The sequence below is a fragment of the Hemiscyllium ocellatum genome, chromosome 36 (genome assembly GCF_020745735.1).
Source record: "Hemiscyllium ocellatum isolate sHemOce1 chromosome 36, sHemOce1.pat.X.cur, whole genome shotgun sequence".
In the NCBI taxonomy this organism is placed as follows: Eukaryota; Metazoa; Chordata; class Chondrichthyes; order Orectolobiformes; family Hemiscylliidae; genus Hemiscyllium; species Hemiscyllium ocellatum.
The window spans coordinates 17,165,484-17,182,614 of NC_083436.1; the positions used below are offsets into that span (position 1 = coordinate 17,165,484).

At 38.5% G+C, this 17,131-nt stretch overlaps 1 protein-coding gene across 4 annotated transcripts in view; it reads left to right on the forward strand.

Annotated features, from left to right (window-relative positions):
• Positions 1–17,131, forward strand: part of inpp4b (inositol polyphosphate-4-phosphatase type II B) — a 917,060-nt gene that overhangs the window by 698,906 nt on the left and 201,023 nt on the right. For all 4 annotated transcript variants that reach the window (XM_060851719.1, XM_060851718.1, XM_060851720.1 and 1 more), the window contains one exon: positions 5,974–6,121. In XM_060851719.1, coding sequence (XP_060707702.1) covers positions 5,974–6,121 — 148 coding nt within the window. The remainder of the gene's footprint in view (positions 1–5,973; positions 6,122–17,131) is intronic.

Sequence of the window (17,131 nt, forward strand, 5' to 3'; positions counted from 1 at the left end):
GATGGGCGGAGTGCTTATCCTGACTTTGTCTTTTTTTTTGTTGACTTAAGGATCATCTTGTTTAGTTTTTTTTTGCCTAGGGCTGGGGCACAATATGGGCATGAAGGAGCTGTGAAGGAGGGGATTGGTAGGGTGAGTGCTCCTTATGGACAGGGGGGAGAGTCTCCCATTCAAGGTTTTATAGTTGGTTTTCTTTGTAGCATTTTTGGTAGCAATAGTTGTTTGTAGTTATGATAGAGTAGCTTTTGTGTACAAAATTCTGCAACTCTGAGTCTCTACTTACTTGAGTTCAGCACATTGTAAGCAGAGTTCTCCCTCCTGGGGTTTCAAGGGTCTTTGAAAGGGGATATGGCTAACTGTCTTGTTAAATGGTGCACCTGGAACATTAAGGGAAGCCATTCACCTGTTAAAAAGGAAAAAGCTGCTTTCTAGCCTTAAAAGGAAAAGGGTTAACATTGCTCTGTTGCAGAAAACCAATCCAGATGATGGGGAACACCTGAAGCTACAACACGGGGGTTATGACCAGGTATTCTTTTCATCCTTTACTACTAAAAGTAGGGAAGTGGCTATACCTATCCAGAAAAATCTTCGATTCACATTATTAGAGCAGGTGAAAGATGAGCAAGGGCACTTTGTGATACTAAAGGCCCTGATAGATGGGGCAGAATGTAGCATTTTAAATGTCTATTGTCCCCCGGTGCATCCCCTCAGATTTTTGGTTAGTACCTTTTCTATGTTGAGTGCCTTTAGAACACAGCCCATTATCATAGGGGGCGATTTTAATTGCCTTTTGGTTCCAACAATGGACAGGATGCTTAGTGGGCCCCCAACTATTCCTTCGCAGGCCAAGCAGGTGACTGACTGCGAGGAGTTGGGGCTGGTGGACATTTGGAGATGTCTTCACCCTACTGGCAGGAACCTCACCCTTTCTTCAAATCCACATAAATGTCACGAGGATTGATTTTTTTTCTGGCTCCCTTGACCCTTCTGGATTCGATTATGGGTGTAAAATTGGGAATGTAGCTATCTCTGATCATATGGCTGTATATTTGGAGGTTAAGGCCAAGAGTGAGGGGCTAGGTTTGTGGCACTGGCGTCTGCATCGTTTTCTCCTTAAGGATTCCAAATCTGTGGAATACTTTTTGAATGAGTTTCAGGAGTTCTTCACTATCAACTCAGGCACGACTAGTAATCCGTCTATGTTATGGGAGAGCGCTAAGGCCTTTGTTGGGGGTTTAGCTATTTCCTATTCAGCTAGCCGGAAACGACAGAAAGGGGAACAGCAGAGTCCACTTAAGATGTGCACAGGTGGCATATTTTGCGTGGTCTTCGGTGACTAAGCTACAGTGGATCACAGCCCTCTGGGCCGCCCTGAATTCAGTACTTAGAGAAACCACAAAGAAAGAACTTGCTTTTGCTAGACAAAGGCTGTTCGAGGATGGGGATAGGCCAGGGAAGTATTTTGTGTATCTGACTAGGAAAAAGCATGCTCCCCAATCCATTACTGCAATTAGAGACAGTGCCGGGGTCCTTACGTGTGATGCTAAAAGGATTAATGAGGCTTTTAAGAGTTTTTACTCTGAATTGTATTGGTCTGAAGGTTGCGAGGGCAAGTGGGCTAAAATGGAAGCTTTTAAGAACCTGGACCAACCAGGGGTAACCTTGGAACAGGTCTCTCTCCTTAATGCCCCCTTGATAGTTCAGGAAATGCAGGAGGTAGATAGGCAACTTCAGAGAGGGAAAGTGCCTGGCCCTGATGGTCTCCTGGGTGAGTTTTATAAGGAATTTATAGTGATTCTGTCAAGCCAATGTTGGAGGTATACAATCACTCCTACATGCATGAATGCATACTACCATCTTTGAGAGAAGCTAATATTTCCCTCATTCTTAAGAAGGGGAAGGTTTCTAGGGATTGTGCCTCAAACAGGCCCATCTCTCTAATAAATTCAGATTTCAAGATCTTGGAGCTCAGATTGTAGAAGGTGTTGCCCCATGTTGTCAAAGAGATCAGATAGGTTTTATAAGGGGCTGTAGGTCTTCTAGTAGAAAGCTTAGGGATTGGTGATTTCCTTAGATGTAGAGAAAGCATTTGACTGGGTGGAATGGCTGTATTTCTTTTATGTCTTAGAGCAGTTTGGGTTGGGTGGGGTCTTTGCTAGCTGGATGGAGGTTTAATATCGCCACCCTCTGGCCACGGTCATCACCAACGGGGTGAAGTCTGGGACGTTAGGATTGGTAGCGGTAGTCGGCAAGACTGCCCCCTTTCACCATTATTGTTTACATTGGTGATAGAGCCTATGGCAGAGGCCATTCAGCAGAACACCCACATAACCGCTGAGGAAGTGGGATCAAGGGCACACAAGATTACACTGTATGCAAACGATGCCCTGCTGTTTTTATTGAACCCGATGACCCCCGCACCCCATCTGATACAATGTATCAATTCATTTGGTGCTATTTCAGGATATAAGATCAAATTTGCAAAATTGGAGGTTATGCCTTTGGGGAACCTGAAGGAAGTGCTAGAGATTGAAGATGGCCCTAGATTCCCTTTTAAGTGGTCACGGGTTGGATTCCAATACCTAAGCATTTTTATTACCCCCATGTTTGATGGTTTTTTCAGACTAATTTTGCTCACTTGCTCGACGAAAGTAGGCAGTTGTGCTGAATAGCGTTTATTAGATGAATATCCTTCCTTGTCGGCTTAATCCCATGTTTATGTTTCCTATAATGTTTCCCAGACCAATGCTGCGGCAACTTATGTCTTGGTTTAGTTCCTTTGTCTGGCATCATGTTCTGCCTTCACCAAACTTATTAAATTGCAGTTGCCTCAAAGATGGAGAAGAGTTGATTTCTCAATATCGGGAGGTATCATTTGAGTTCCCTGCTGTCCTTTGTTTGCAATTGGCAGGTAACAATCCAGCCTCAATATGGCTGAATATCAAGACCTCCCAGGCAAAGTGCCCTCTTATTAACCTGTTGTTCATGGATAAGATGAGGACAGTTATGGACCACTGTCGGAACCCCATTGTTATTAATGTGGTCAAGGCATGGAGTGCAATGCATCAGAATGAGGGTTGCTTATCCAAGATTTCGCCATTTACGCCCATAGTTGGTATGCCAGAGTTCCAACCGGGGTGATGGACTCAGGGTTCAAGCTATGGGCAGTGAAAGGAGTTTCCAGTTTGGGAGAGTTGTTTGAGGGGGAGGTTATAATGTCTTTCATGCAATTGAGCTGCAAATAAGGGCTGCCCAGCAGAGATCTTTTCCTTTTTTTTAGGTTAGGGATTTCATCCAGAAGAAGACTAAATTTCTCACTAAGCCCTATAAGCCTGATATGGAGAGGTTGTTGCTATGTTCCACAAGCACCCTCTCAGTTAATGCCCTCTGTCGTCTGCTGGGTGGCAGGGCTTGGCAGGATATTAATCGGTAAAATGAGGTCTGGGAGCAAGAGCTAGGAATGGAGATCCCTTCTGAAACGTGGGAGGACATATGGGAGAACATGCGAAAGATCTCAATCTGTAATAGGACATGGGCTATGCACTTTAAAATTCTGCACAGGGTCCATCTGGCAATGGACCGTCTGGCAAAGTTTAAGAAAGGGACATCTTCAATGTGTCCCAAATGTAAAATAAGTATAGGCACTCTTACCCATTGCTTCTGGACATGCCACAGACTCTGTATATATTGGAGCACTCTGGCGGGAGAGATAGGGAAGGTCCTGAGGACCGAAGTTAAAGTAGACCCGATATCTCTCCTTCTAGGTCTACCAAATTTATCATCTTCAGACGGGCATGGGAATAAACTATTCAATATTCTTACTTACTGTGGACTGAAGAATATTCTGATGAATCGGGTGTCTAAGAACCCGTTGGGCTTGCAGGGATGGCGGAAATTAATTATAGAGCACATCCCCTTGGATTTTTTTTTTACAAACATGGTGCACCACACAACAGACCTTTTTTATAAGACATGGCAGTCCTTCTTTGTGTTATTTGAATAAGATTTGTCTGCTATCTTAACTAGAGTGTTTGTTTAACAAGAATGATTAGGTTTGCTAAACCCTAGGCCCTGGAGGGGGGCTCCTGAGTTAATATGAGTATGTCTACAACGCCCCCATTCTTTTGTTTGGAAGCTTTCTGCTGAGCATTGTTATTTTGTGTTTTTATGTGTTCATTTGTGTTTTTTTTTGTTTTATTAGTCACTTATTTATTGATGTTCTTTTGCACAGTGTTAGGTTTTTTTGTATTATAGGGTAGGCTAGTAGTTAGGAGACAGTAGCTGTATTGTAATTTGTGTTTCTCTTTATTATACTGGAGCTTGTTATTTATTATATTTTGAAGAACTGTACTTGTGTAAAGTCAAAAAAGTTTTTTTTTCTTGCTAATAAATATGTTTACAAAAAAATGGGAAGGCTTCAAATATTTAAAGCACAAAGTGACTTTGGAATCCTGGTTCGTGTTTCTCTTAAGGCTAGTATGAAAATTCATATGACAGTTAGGAAGACAAAGTAACATTAGCGTTCATTTTAAAAAGGCTAAAATACAAAAGTAGAAATGTGCAACTAAAGCTGTATAAGACTCTGGTCAGACTACATTTGGAATATTGTGAGCAGTTTTGGACCCTGTGTGTAAGGAAGGATGCATTAGCATTGGAGGGAGTTCATTGGAGGTTTACAAGAATGATTCCAGGGATGAAGGGCTTCTGATATGAGGAACGGTTGAGGACTATGGGTCTGTAATCAATGGAGTTTAGAAGGATGAGGGGTGGTCTGATTGAAACTTTCAGAGTAGTGAGGGGTCTGGTTAGAGTTGATGTGGGAAAATGTTTCCATTAGTAGGAGAGATTAGGACCCGAGGGCACAGCCTCAGCGTGAAGGGACAACCCCTTAGAACTGAGATGAGGAAAAATTTCTTCAACCAGAGGATGGTTAATCTGTGTAAATCATTGCCACAGAGGGTTGTGGTAGCCAAGTTATTGAGTATATTTAAGACAAAAATAGATAGGTTCTTGATTGATAAGGGGGTTGAGGATTACGGAGAGAAGGCAGGAGAATGGGTTTGTGAAACATATCAGCATAATTGAAAGGCGGAGCAGATTCAATGGGGTGAACAGCCTAATTCTGCTCCTATGATATTATAATTATCTTTCATTAATAGTCTTGTCAGATTTGCCAAACTTGTTTTTGTCATGGAAAAACAAAATGCTGTGGAAAGCTGAAGTGCTGTAAACACTCAATAGATCGGGCAATATCTGTGGAGAGCTTCATGAATTGTCGTCATAATGTGAAGTGTTAACTTTTTCTCCATAGGTGCTGCTTGACCTGCTGAGTATTTCAAACATTTTTTTGTTTTCATTATCTGTTAGCAAAACCCTTAATACTTGGACGTGTAAGGGGACAGAATATTTAAACCAAAAAAGATAAGAAAACAGAGATAAAATAACACACTTCTGGGTGTTGATTTGATGCTGGCCTCGAACTCAAAAATGTCCAAACTTCTGAGTCAATAATTAAAAATTATCAGCAAACAGGGTGGAATTTCAGACTAGAAAGCTATTGAAAATAAAGAAGAAAATGAGAGCTGTAGGAACAGAGAAAAACTCTGAACACAGCTGTATAATTGAATGTTCTCTTCATGCTCTACCTGAGAATGTATCAATTGAGAGCAGACATTTTGCATCTCCTACAAGTTAAGTACATGTTGACCTATTTTTGCGTATGTGTAATAAACTTCTGTAAGATCATTACATGAATATTTAATGGATAAGCTGCTTGAAGCCCTTTGTATCAGTTACTGAGTGATCACCTGGCATAGTATCTTTAGTGATCAGTCAAAAAGACATGTACAGACCTGTACAGCAACTGAACAGCTTCGTTAGAAAAGTATCTGTAATTAGAATTTTATCTATTTTAACTTAAACTGCTTTATAATATGCTTCCAATGTTTATTAATCTTTTTGTTTTAATTGCAGTCTTTAAAAATATCATATGGAAAGTCTACAGATTGCCCACAGCTAATGGAAGGTGGCTGTGTGTAAGGGAACAGATGGCTGAAACTACACTGTCTTTCCTCATCCCTAAGCAGATAATTGCACTTTTCATCCAGGAAGATATGAGAAGGTACAGTGCAACTGCCTGAGCATGATTTTGCTTGATTTGTACTTGAACAAAATTGTACTTACACCATAATTTGTAAAGTAAATATATTGTGTTGCAATGAAAATCCTATCCTACCTTCCAACACCTCCACCCTAGTCTCAATTATTTCAGTGGTGTGTTAGTAATTTGACCAAGGTTCATATGGACCTGCTATTGGTATTGTGGAGTAACCTGACTTAAATTGCATGTAAATTTAGAAGGTTCACTGAATGATAATTTCTGACCATCTAAACCACATCATAATCTATGCTCCACACCAGCATTTTAGCTCTAGATTTTCTTAGTATTTCTTAGTATTACAATTATAATCTAACATTCTTTTTACTTGAGAAGATTTTCTGTGAAAAATTGTATTTGTAACTCTATTTAATCAATACATTGACTTTGGGAAAAGAAACACTTTTCTATCAAGCACATCAGTGCAGTTTTTCAGGGTATTTCATTGCAGGCAGCGATTATGAGATTTTCAAAATACCAAGACCAGCTATAGTCACATTAGGTGTTAGTAATATGATCAGTAGCACCACTACTCAGTCTAAATAATAATAAGAACATATGCATGTTTGAACAATTTGAATGCCTGCCAACTCTAGCTGGTGTAATTATTTTTGATGCACAGGCAAATGCTAAGTAGTACTTAAAATTTTTAAATGCATTCATGGTATTTTAGCAGGACCTTTGGGAATGTGGATCATGTAACAGGGTTATAAGTCATTTGCACCTTTTCAGAATATTTGACAAATTTCCCCACAGAGAGGATTTTGGGAAAAAAAGTTATTTTTAAGTAATAACATTTTTTAAAATTTGTGTGAAGCAGCATGGGTTGTTTTTTATTTTGTGATATTACAACAAGATAATTTGTACTTATGGAACTAAGTGGATTTAATTATAATTGCTGTTACTTCATTCTGTGAAATCAAGCAGCTAATAATTCTTATCAAGCCTCATTGCACCAAATACATGATTAGTTATTTGAAGCGATTAAAGAAGAACACATGCATCAAGGACAAATATCTGTTTCAGTTCACAAGATACATGCATAATTTATATACAATGGTTGCAGATTATTTGGATGTTTATGGATGCTTCTCCAGTAAACCATCAGAGTTTACAGAAAGGTTTGAATGAGTAAATGAGGTGCATATGACTACATTCTATTCCCTGTGAATACTGAACAACCATAGTTATTTTTACTGCTATTGCCAATTTCTTCTTGGTAGAGCTCTTGTTCAAGGAATTGACAAAATTCATCTGTAACAATTTTGTTGAGATGTCCTTCTGCATTAATTGCCTGTCATTGATGTTAAAATAGATTTTTCATTGCCTGCAGGAGTTGTAAATCTTGTGCCTCCAACCAATACTCAAGATTTCAGACCTTTTAGCTTTTCTAGCACTTTCTCTTTTGTAATGGCTACCATACTCAACTCTGCCCCCTAACTCTCCTTAATTGTTGGGATATTACTCATGTCTTCCACTGTGAAGATTGATGCAAAGTACTTATTAAGTGCTCCAGCTATTTCCTTATCTCCCATCACTCGACTTCCAGCATCAATTTGGAGTGGCCCACTGTCGACTTTTGCCTCTTGTTTGTTTCTTATGTATTGAAAGAAACTTTTACTATCATTTCTAATATTACTGGTGAGCCTACCTTCATATTTGATCCTCTCCTTCCTTATTCCTTTATTTGTTATCCTCTGTTTATTTTTGTAGCCTTCCCAATCTTCTGATTTCCCAGCGCTCTTGGCCACTTTATAGGCTCTATCTTTTTCTTTGATACATTTCCTGACTTCCTTTATCATCCATGGCTGTCTAATTCCACCACCTCCCCTCACCCCGAATAATCTTGCTTTTCTTTAGGATAAACCTCTGTACAGTGTCCTCAATTACACCCAGAAACTCCTGCCATTGTTACTGTATTGTCTTCCCCATTAGGCTCTGCTTCCAGTCGATTTTCATCAGTTCCTCTTTCATGCCCCCTCTAATTACCTTTATTTAACTCTAACACAACCACATCCGATTTTGCCTTCTCTCTTTCAAACTGCAGACTGAACTCTAGTTTTTTTACAGCAGAGAACGGCGGGAGCTGGGTGGAAGTGAGTTCAGAGCAGGGAGGCTGGTGGGAAGGCAAGTGATTGCTATTAAAGTTGGTATGATCGACTTAAATAGGTTGATCAGGAGGCCTACAGGAAAGGTGAATCACCTCTTTAAGATTTCAAAAAAAACTTACCTTGACCAGCATGGCCCTCCATTTCTGTTCTAGCAGCAGGAAGAGTGGGAGCTCTAACCAACAAAGCCTCTCGTGTGTTGTTAACATAAGGCTTTTAAATTTATATTTCTTATCTATTGTGTGATTGATTAAAAGTTTAATTGGTTAATTGAATAAGACTGTAGTAGAGAATAACTATAATTTATTTAATATATAAATTGTAAAAGTTAATTAAATAAGTAGTCATGGCTGGACAGGTGATGTGCTGTAGCTTTATAATGTGGGAGCTGGCTGATCTCATTGTGGACTAAACTGACCACATCTGCACCAAGTGTTGGTTGTTGGTAGATCTCCGGATCAGAATTGATCTGGAATCTGAGTTTCAAACGCTACAGCACATTCAGGAGATGGAGAGTTTCCTGGACGCTTTGTTTCAGGAGGCAGTCACACCCAGTAGATTAAATAATTCAAATTCTGTAAATGTTCGGGGACAACAGGATGTGACTGTAAATGAAGCAGGTAGGGGATTCTGAGTTCAGGAGTGCAGGAGCCTCAGCTCTTGACCTCGTCCAATAGGTATGAGATTCTTGCTCCCTGTACAGATGAGGGAAAGGGCTGTAGACAGGAAGAGCCAGCTGACCACAGCACCGTGATGCAGATGGCCATTCAAGAGGGGGGAGCAAAAAAGCAAGCAGTTGTTGTAGGGTATTCTGTAATTAGGGGGACAGATAGTACCCTTTGCAAAATGTATCAGGAATCCCACATGGTGTGTTGCCTGCCCGGTGCCAGGGTGCAGGGCATTTCTGACCGGCTTGAAAGAATATTGGATCGCGAGGGGGAGGATGCCGTTGTCATTGTCTACATTGGGACAAACAACATAGGCAAAGCTAGGGTGGAGGACTTGTTTCGGGATTATCAAGCACTAGGAAGGAAATTGAAGTACAGGTCCTCAAGAGTCATAATCTCTGGGTTACTGCCCGAACCACGTGCCAATTGGCATGGGGATAAGAAAGTTAGGGAAGTAAACACATGACAAAGGGATTGGTGTGGAAAAGAGGGATTCCATTTTATGGGGCATTGGCATCAGTTTTGGAACCGGTGGTAGATCTGTACTGTTGGGGTGGTTTCCACCTGAACCTATCTGGAACCAGTATTCTAGTGAATAAGATAAATAAGGTGGTCAATAGGACTTTAAACTTCTGAGTCGGTGGGGGGGAGGGGAGGGAATGGAAAGCGAAAACTGGAGGGAATATGTAGTTAAATGGAAAGATAAGCAGCAGGATAGCATGTGTGCAAGTGGGTTTAAGCTCGAGGCAGACTAGGAATATAGCAAAAAGGAAGGATAACTTACGACATCTGATGATTTCCAATATCTCTAATAATGATAAGAAAGTTAGCATTAAAGTAGTTTACCTGATTGCCCGTAGTATTCATAACAAAGTAGATGAATTAATGGCACAAATCATCTGAATGATTATAATGTGATAGGCATCACAGAGACATGGTTGCAGGGGGTTCAGGAATGGCAGTTAAACATCAAAGGATTTACAATTTATCGAAATGACATGGAGGTGGGTAGAGGGGACAGTGTTGCATAAAGAATGAAATTAAATCTATGGCACTGAATGACATAACATCAGATAATGTGGACTATAGACAGAAAACAAAGAGTAGGAATAGATAGGACCTTTTCCGAGTGGCAAGCAGTGACTAGTGAGATACTGCAGGGATCAGTGTTTGGACCCCAGCTGTTCACAATATGTATTAATGATTTAGTTGCAGGAACTAAGTGTAATATCTCCAAGTTTGCAAATGACACAAAGATGAGTGTAGAGGTGAATTGTGAGGAAGATGTAGAGATGCTTCAGTGTGATTTGGACAAGTTGAGTGTGTGGGAGATAAAGTATAGTGTGAATAATTGAGGTTGAGCACTTTGGGAACAAAAATGGGAAGGCAGATTATTATCTGAACAGTGGCAAATGTTTACTTTCATAGCAAGAGAGTTTAATTACAGAAGCCGTTGTATAGGCTCTGAAGAAGTCACACCTGGAAGTATTGGTTGCATCCATACCTGAGGAAAAATGTTCTGGCCATGGATGGAATGTAGCTACAGTTTACCAGACTGATTCGGGTTGGGAGGACTGTCGTATGAATATGAAGAAGGACTGGATCAGTTAGGATATACCCACTGGGGTTTAGACGAATGGGGTGGGGGTGAGGGGATCACATGGAAATTCTAACAAGGCTAGATAGTGCAAATGCAGGAAGAATATTCCCAATGACTAGGGAGTCCAGAACCAGGGATCACAGTTTAAGGATATGGGGTAGGCCAGTTAGGATTGAGATGAGAAGGCATTTCTTCACCATGACAGTGGTGAGCCTGTGAAATTCACTGCTATCACAGAAATCGGTTGGGGCCAAAGCATTGAATGTTTTCAAGAAGGTGCTAGTTGGAGTTCTTTGAGTTAAAGTTAAGTTATTTGAGTATTGGGAGAAAGTGGGAACAAGCTACTGAGTTGTTTGAATAACCAATGATTTATAATGAATGGCACAGTAGACCCAAAGAGCTGAATAGGCAAAATTGATGAAGTGCTTTTGCCCGAAATGTCAATTTTCCTGCCCCTCGGATGCTGCCTGACCTGCTGTGCTTTTCCAGCACCACTCTGATCTAAACCAAAGGACTGAATAACCTACTGTTGGTCCTGTTTTCAATGTTTCTATGTTTATGTGTTACTACCCTTATCCTGTTTTGCACCAAGTGTCATTCAGTCATCATGCCTGTGGTGATCGACGTATACAGAGCTAACCAATACTTCATTTTTAAAACTTGTCCTTCTATTCAAATCCCTCAATAGCCTGGCTCCTCCTTGCCTCTGTAATTGTTTTTCAAAGCTCTAAGATATCTGTACTCCGTGAACATTGGCTTCTTGACTACTTCTGATTTTAATTGCTTTGTCATTCATAGTCATGCCTTCAGCTTCCTCTGTCCCAAGCTTTGAAATTCACTCCCTCAACCTTTGATCTCTGTCACCTTTCCTTCCTTAAGACACTCTTTTTAAAACCTACCTCTTTAACCAAGCTGTTGGCAATCTCCTATAATATCTCCCAATGGAGCCCGTTTCATTTTTCATTTTAAAATGAATTGCCTTGGGAAGTCTATCACATTAAAGGTGCTGGATAACACACATTATTGTTGATACTTTTTTAAAACCTTATTTTGCTGTTGTGGTACATTATTTTCCTTTTCTGGCTTTAATAATTCCTTAGCACTATGAGCACAGAGTAGGCTAGAAAGGAGTACATTTTTAATTCTTCCTTTATTGCTCTAAATCATATTGATTCTTGGGATTTCTATACTTTTAACTCATACCAGGATGAATTTTGGAACCCTAGAAAAAATTATTCTAATGCTCCATTAGAGCTAGCACGCCAATTTACTAAACAAGGCACTTCTACTGCGCACCAGTTGTAATTCAGAGTAATTTCACCTTCTGGAAGTTAAACATCTGGGCACAATCATATGAACAGCTTGATTCCTGCATAACCAAACAAGTTTATTTTTAAATTAAAATATTTGTATTGTACTTCAGACTTACTCACTTGTCAGTAAAACTGCTGTATGTGGAAGCACAATAGATGAATTAAGCAAAAGCTATTCTAACAGGCCATCACCAGTAATCTGTTAAAGAGATTTGGTTGTAGAATACAGAAAAGCCTTAATCTGTGATGGTCCTGGAACAGTTCACTGGAATTTTTTGAATTGTTAACTTTTTCATAGTTTTTTTTCAACCTGTGCATTGTTGAAAATCTATTGCTGATTTAGAAGGCACATATTACCTAATAATGTACACAGCTTTAATATGTAGAACAATCCTTGTTATGAATGCAATAAAAAGTATTTGAATTTATGGAATAGAAAAACATTGACGCAGGTATCTGATTATGTAATTTGGTGCAATCGCACGATTAATTCAACCCTGGACATAAAAACTTGATCAACATTCTAGTTCTAATCTTATAGTTAAATCCATCCAGTCACAAAACTTTAAAGATCAAAAAACAAATGCTTCATATGGTGAGCTGTACTGACTGGAAAAGATTCAAGACTGAAGATTATGCTATTAATTGATTTAGCTGGGTGCTAGTGGTGTACACAAACTTACTTAATCTCCTGAGTTTAATGCAAAAGCATATCAGTCAAGGTTTCTATTCCTGATCACAATCTGAAGAGCACAATCTAAAAAGTTGTGTACAAATTCAAACCTGTTTCCTGTTCCATGACCAAACAGATTATTGATATATAAGAGCAGGCTTGGATAAGAAGAATGGTCACTCTGTAAGGATCCAGGTGGGTTCTGTTCCCAAAGAATTGTACCTTAGTACAATTCAGTATTAGAAAGAAAAGATTTACTACTTCGTTCTTCAAAAAAGAATCAACATTTCCTCTATTAACTGACCAGTTATTCAATGGGGTGTTAATACAGTGTGAGACATGGTACATGCAAATCATCATTTGGCATTATTATTTTTTTTAACTTTATCTGTGCATTTTACAATTTTGGATTGGTGTTTTGATGTGTGTTCCTTTTTTGTTACAACATTTTCATAAAACCTGACCTTATGGTTTCCTTAGAAGTCTTTGGATTTATGAGATGTTTTTAAACATGTTTAATTCTTTCCCAGCAAAACATGTTTAAATTGACTTTTGTCGAGTTCTTTTCCCAGCCATGGTTCAGCACTTATACTGGCCCTGCTACAGAAATCTACTTTCTGGTTATATGTCATACTTGAGAACATGCATGTGGCCCATCTATTAAAATAATTGGGCCAAAACAATAACGGAAGAACTGCCGATGCTGTAAATCAAAAACAAAAACTGAAATTACTGGAAAAACTCAGGAGGTCGGTCAACATCTGTGAACAGAAATCAGAGTTAACAGTTTCCTTTCCTCAGAAAAGGGCCCTTTCTTTTGTTGATTAGATTTTCAAATCCAATGTTCCTCCAAATAAATGTCTTTACACTTATAAATTTAATATCAGAATTTTTAAAAATCCTAATTCAGCTAAATATTTCAAGAAGATTTCATCAATGAATGAATGCTGTTCAATAGATATTTGTTATCACAATGGTGTGTAAGCACAGTTGCTAGGTCTTGTTTTACAATCTGCAAGAAATCAGTGAATACAGTTGTAAAGTATTTTCTCTGGTAATATAAAATTTTATTGATGAGAGTCAGAATTGAGAGTCTTGACAAATGAATGAAGACATCACCCCCAGGTGTCTAAAAACTCCAATAATTTTAATCATTATATTCAAGAGGTTTCAATCCTAAATCAAAGAGTTTATCGTCAACATTTTATTTAAATTGGCACCAATTAATTTTTGCATCTGGAAAAACACATCTGTTGTTGTAAATCACTCTCTTTTGTCATACTATATATAAATTGTATTGAAAGAAAACTGGATACATTTGAAGCTCTACGCAAGTAGAAATTGGTCACCATTTACTTTCCACTATTTCAAATTATGATTTGATATTGGTAGGGACAGAAGTAAAGACTTAAGCCATTATTTTTTATTGGGTATTTTTCATCTCTGTTGGAAATGAACAACTATTTAAAACAAAGCAGCTGCAGAGATGGAACTGGTAAATAACTGACAAGTATGTTATATTCAATATTGCATAATTTGCTTGACAAGTCAATAATTACCAGGAGTAGACCACATAATGACATGCTGTCAGTTTGTTTCAAAATTTTCTGCTGCTCACTGACATGACAAAAGCACCTGAAGTTCCAACTGTTCACTAAACTCCATAAACTGAATTGAGAATATTTAACACTTAATCTGACTTTGAGAAATATTTATTTAATCAGTTAAATAAATTTCACAATAAAGTAGTAAATTATTATGTTTTTGAGTTACTCTTTACCAATGCATTTAGTTTTAACATGACTAGATTCCAACAGTCAAGATCAGCTTAATAAGATGCAAAAGAATATACATGTTTATTGTTTTGTGCTCTCGCCTATATAGCGAATGTCATTTTGAGATTGATACCGACATAAACCATTATTGGCAGATGATTGTTATACTGACCCATGTTTTCTGAGAAGTGTCAATCATTCTTGGGTTGCCACTCTGCTTGATGTCTTGGTTTTGAAGTTCTGATCGTTGTTTTCAGATCCCTCCACAGGATAATTACTGCTTATCTCTCTAACCTCCTGTGCGATGCCTGTGCTCATGCAATTCTAATTGCTTGCATTTCCCAATTTTCTTCACTCTACTGTTGAGGGCCTTGCCTTCAGCTATTCAAGAATTAGAATTTCCTACATAAATTTTTCTACTTCTCTTCTTTTAAGATGCACCTTAATATCTACTGCCTTGTCACCTGTCCTGATATTCCATTAAGTGATGCACAGTTTAAACAACAGTTCACTTAACTATTATAAGAAAAGATGTACAGCATAAGTTACACTGTCTGTTTACCTTGTTGATTGCTGCTCTACCATGGTTTTATAAGTTGAATATTACAAGTTGAATAACATGATTCCAGTATCTCTTTCAATCTTATCCTATATCTATTGTGATACCGTTCATATTTTTAAAAATCAAAGAATTTCAGATATTGGAGATCTGAAACTAATGAGGAAATTTCTGGGAAGATTCAGCAGTTCTGGCAGCACCTGTGGAGAGAAAATAGAGTTAGTGTGATGAGTGTGGGGACTGTTCATCAGAACCAATGAAGTTCTAATGAAGAGTCACCAAGCTCAAAACATTAATTCTGCTTTCTCACCAGACCTTTCTTACTTCCAGACCTGCTGAGTTTCATTAGCAATTTCTGTTTTGAGAAACCATTCATAATGTTTTTTAGGTCATCTATGTATTGAATTCTCTGCTTTAATTTGACAGTTCTCTGCTTTAATTTTCATCTACTGTTGTGTCTACTCATTTTCTGAAAAATATTCTGTAAATGACATACACTTGCTTAGGTTCATTTAATTCATCCTCCCTTTACTCTAGTTTGCTATTGCACGTGGATTTGATGAGCTTCCTTTGAGTATCTGAAACATAAATCATAGTTGCAAATTAATAAGGATTCAATACCTTTTGAGAAGAGAAGAAATTGATGAATAAATTTGACAGGAAAAGAGACAAAAGGTATTTGTCAAATAATGCAAGTTCAGCTGTTCATCAGTACATTTGTACATGTGCAATATATTATAATTCATATAACTTGATAACCAACACCAATAACAGTGACCTGTGCCAGTCCCATATTTCTGCAGTGTGCAAAGTGAAAAAGATCAAAAGTAATTAACACTCTGGAACCAAGTTGGAGGCAATGAAGGTGTCGAAGCCACTAATAAAACTGATGAAGTGTTTCCCTTGAGTGCTCCTTACTGGAGTTGGAGTGAGTTATGTTCCTTTTAAAGGCATGTTTTTTGCAGTTCTTCGTTAGCTGTAGCATACATGATTTATTGCAAAGACATACCCAGCAGCAACAATGTAGTTAACGGTTAGCTCAAAACGAGTGCAAGAAGAAGCTTTTTTAAGTGAGGATTCATTCAAACTTTTCAAATAAAGGAAAATGTAATTTTTGAAGTCCAACTGTTACATTAAGTAGCAATAATCTGACCAACATTCATCTCCTTGTCAGTTAAGGCAGCTGACAATTACTTGAATTCAGTTTGCAGAACTTTGTTGTATACAGATTATCTGCTACATTTATCTCCATAACATTGGCAACACGTTCAATTTCAAATTTACAAGGTTGCATATTGCTAATTTCCCAGTTGTGAGAAGTGGCTTGCAACTGATGGAGCCAAAAAAAGCCTGCCCTGCAGTGATAACATTGACAATGTGCTAAACAGACTGAGAGTGGAACTTGTGCCCGAGTGGCCAGAACTCTCCCTCTTGAGAGCACAGCTCAAACACTGCTAGAACTCAGTAGTGGACAGTGTCCGGACTGCAAGGAGCCAAGGGAGAAATTTAATGGATCTCAGATTCAGTCAAGTCCAGGGATAAGGTAGTCTACTGATCAGATTGGATCTGACAGTTATTTACCAATGAAAGACAAAGGGATAAGAGAGAGTGAGATAGGAAATTGCCCTTTCCTAGAAATGGCCTCCCTTGATTGCTCCAGCAATGGTGTTTGGACAGTTTCTATGTTGACATGCATAAATGACCTTCCCATAATGTTAAATATCAGGGCACAACTGGTTGCATATGACTGTGTGAATAATGCTTAAGGAGAATCTAATGATCCTGTCAATTCAGTACAAGTTGATTTTCTGGAATTGCAAAATAGCAGAACCAATGGAAAATAGCATTCAGTGACGAAAAATGCTATATCTTATGCAATACCAAAAAAAAATCCATCAATAAAAAACTTTACAGATGAGAATATAAGAAAGAGGGACAGGAGTAGGCTTTTGGCCCTTCATTGCCTGCCCAGCTGTTCAATAAAATTGCAGCTGATTTGGCCCAGACTTTGCGCTAGCTCAGCTTGGCTTTAATTTCCCTGATAATGTTTTAACTATGTGCCTCCTTTTTAAATATTATCAGTGATCTAGCCTCCACAACTCTCTGAGAAAGCGAATTCCAGACATTCACTGTCCGCTAAAAGAAAATAATTTCTTTGCATCTCGGTGTTAAATGAGTGTTCCCTTATTCTATAACTAGTGTCCCTAGTTTGAGATTCCCATATCAGTAGAAACATATCGCAACTATTACTATGTCAAGACCCCTCAGAAACATTTAT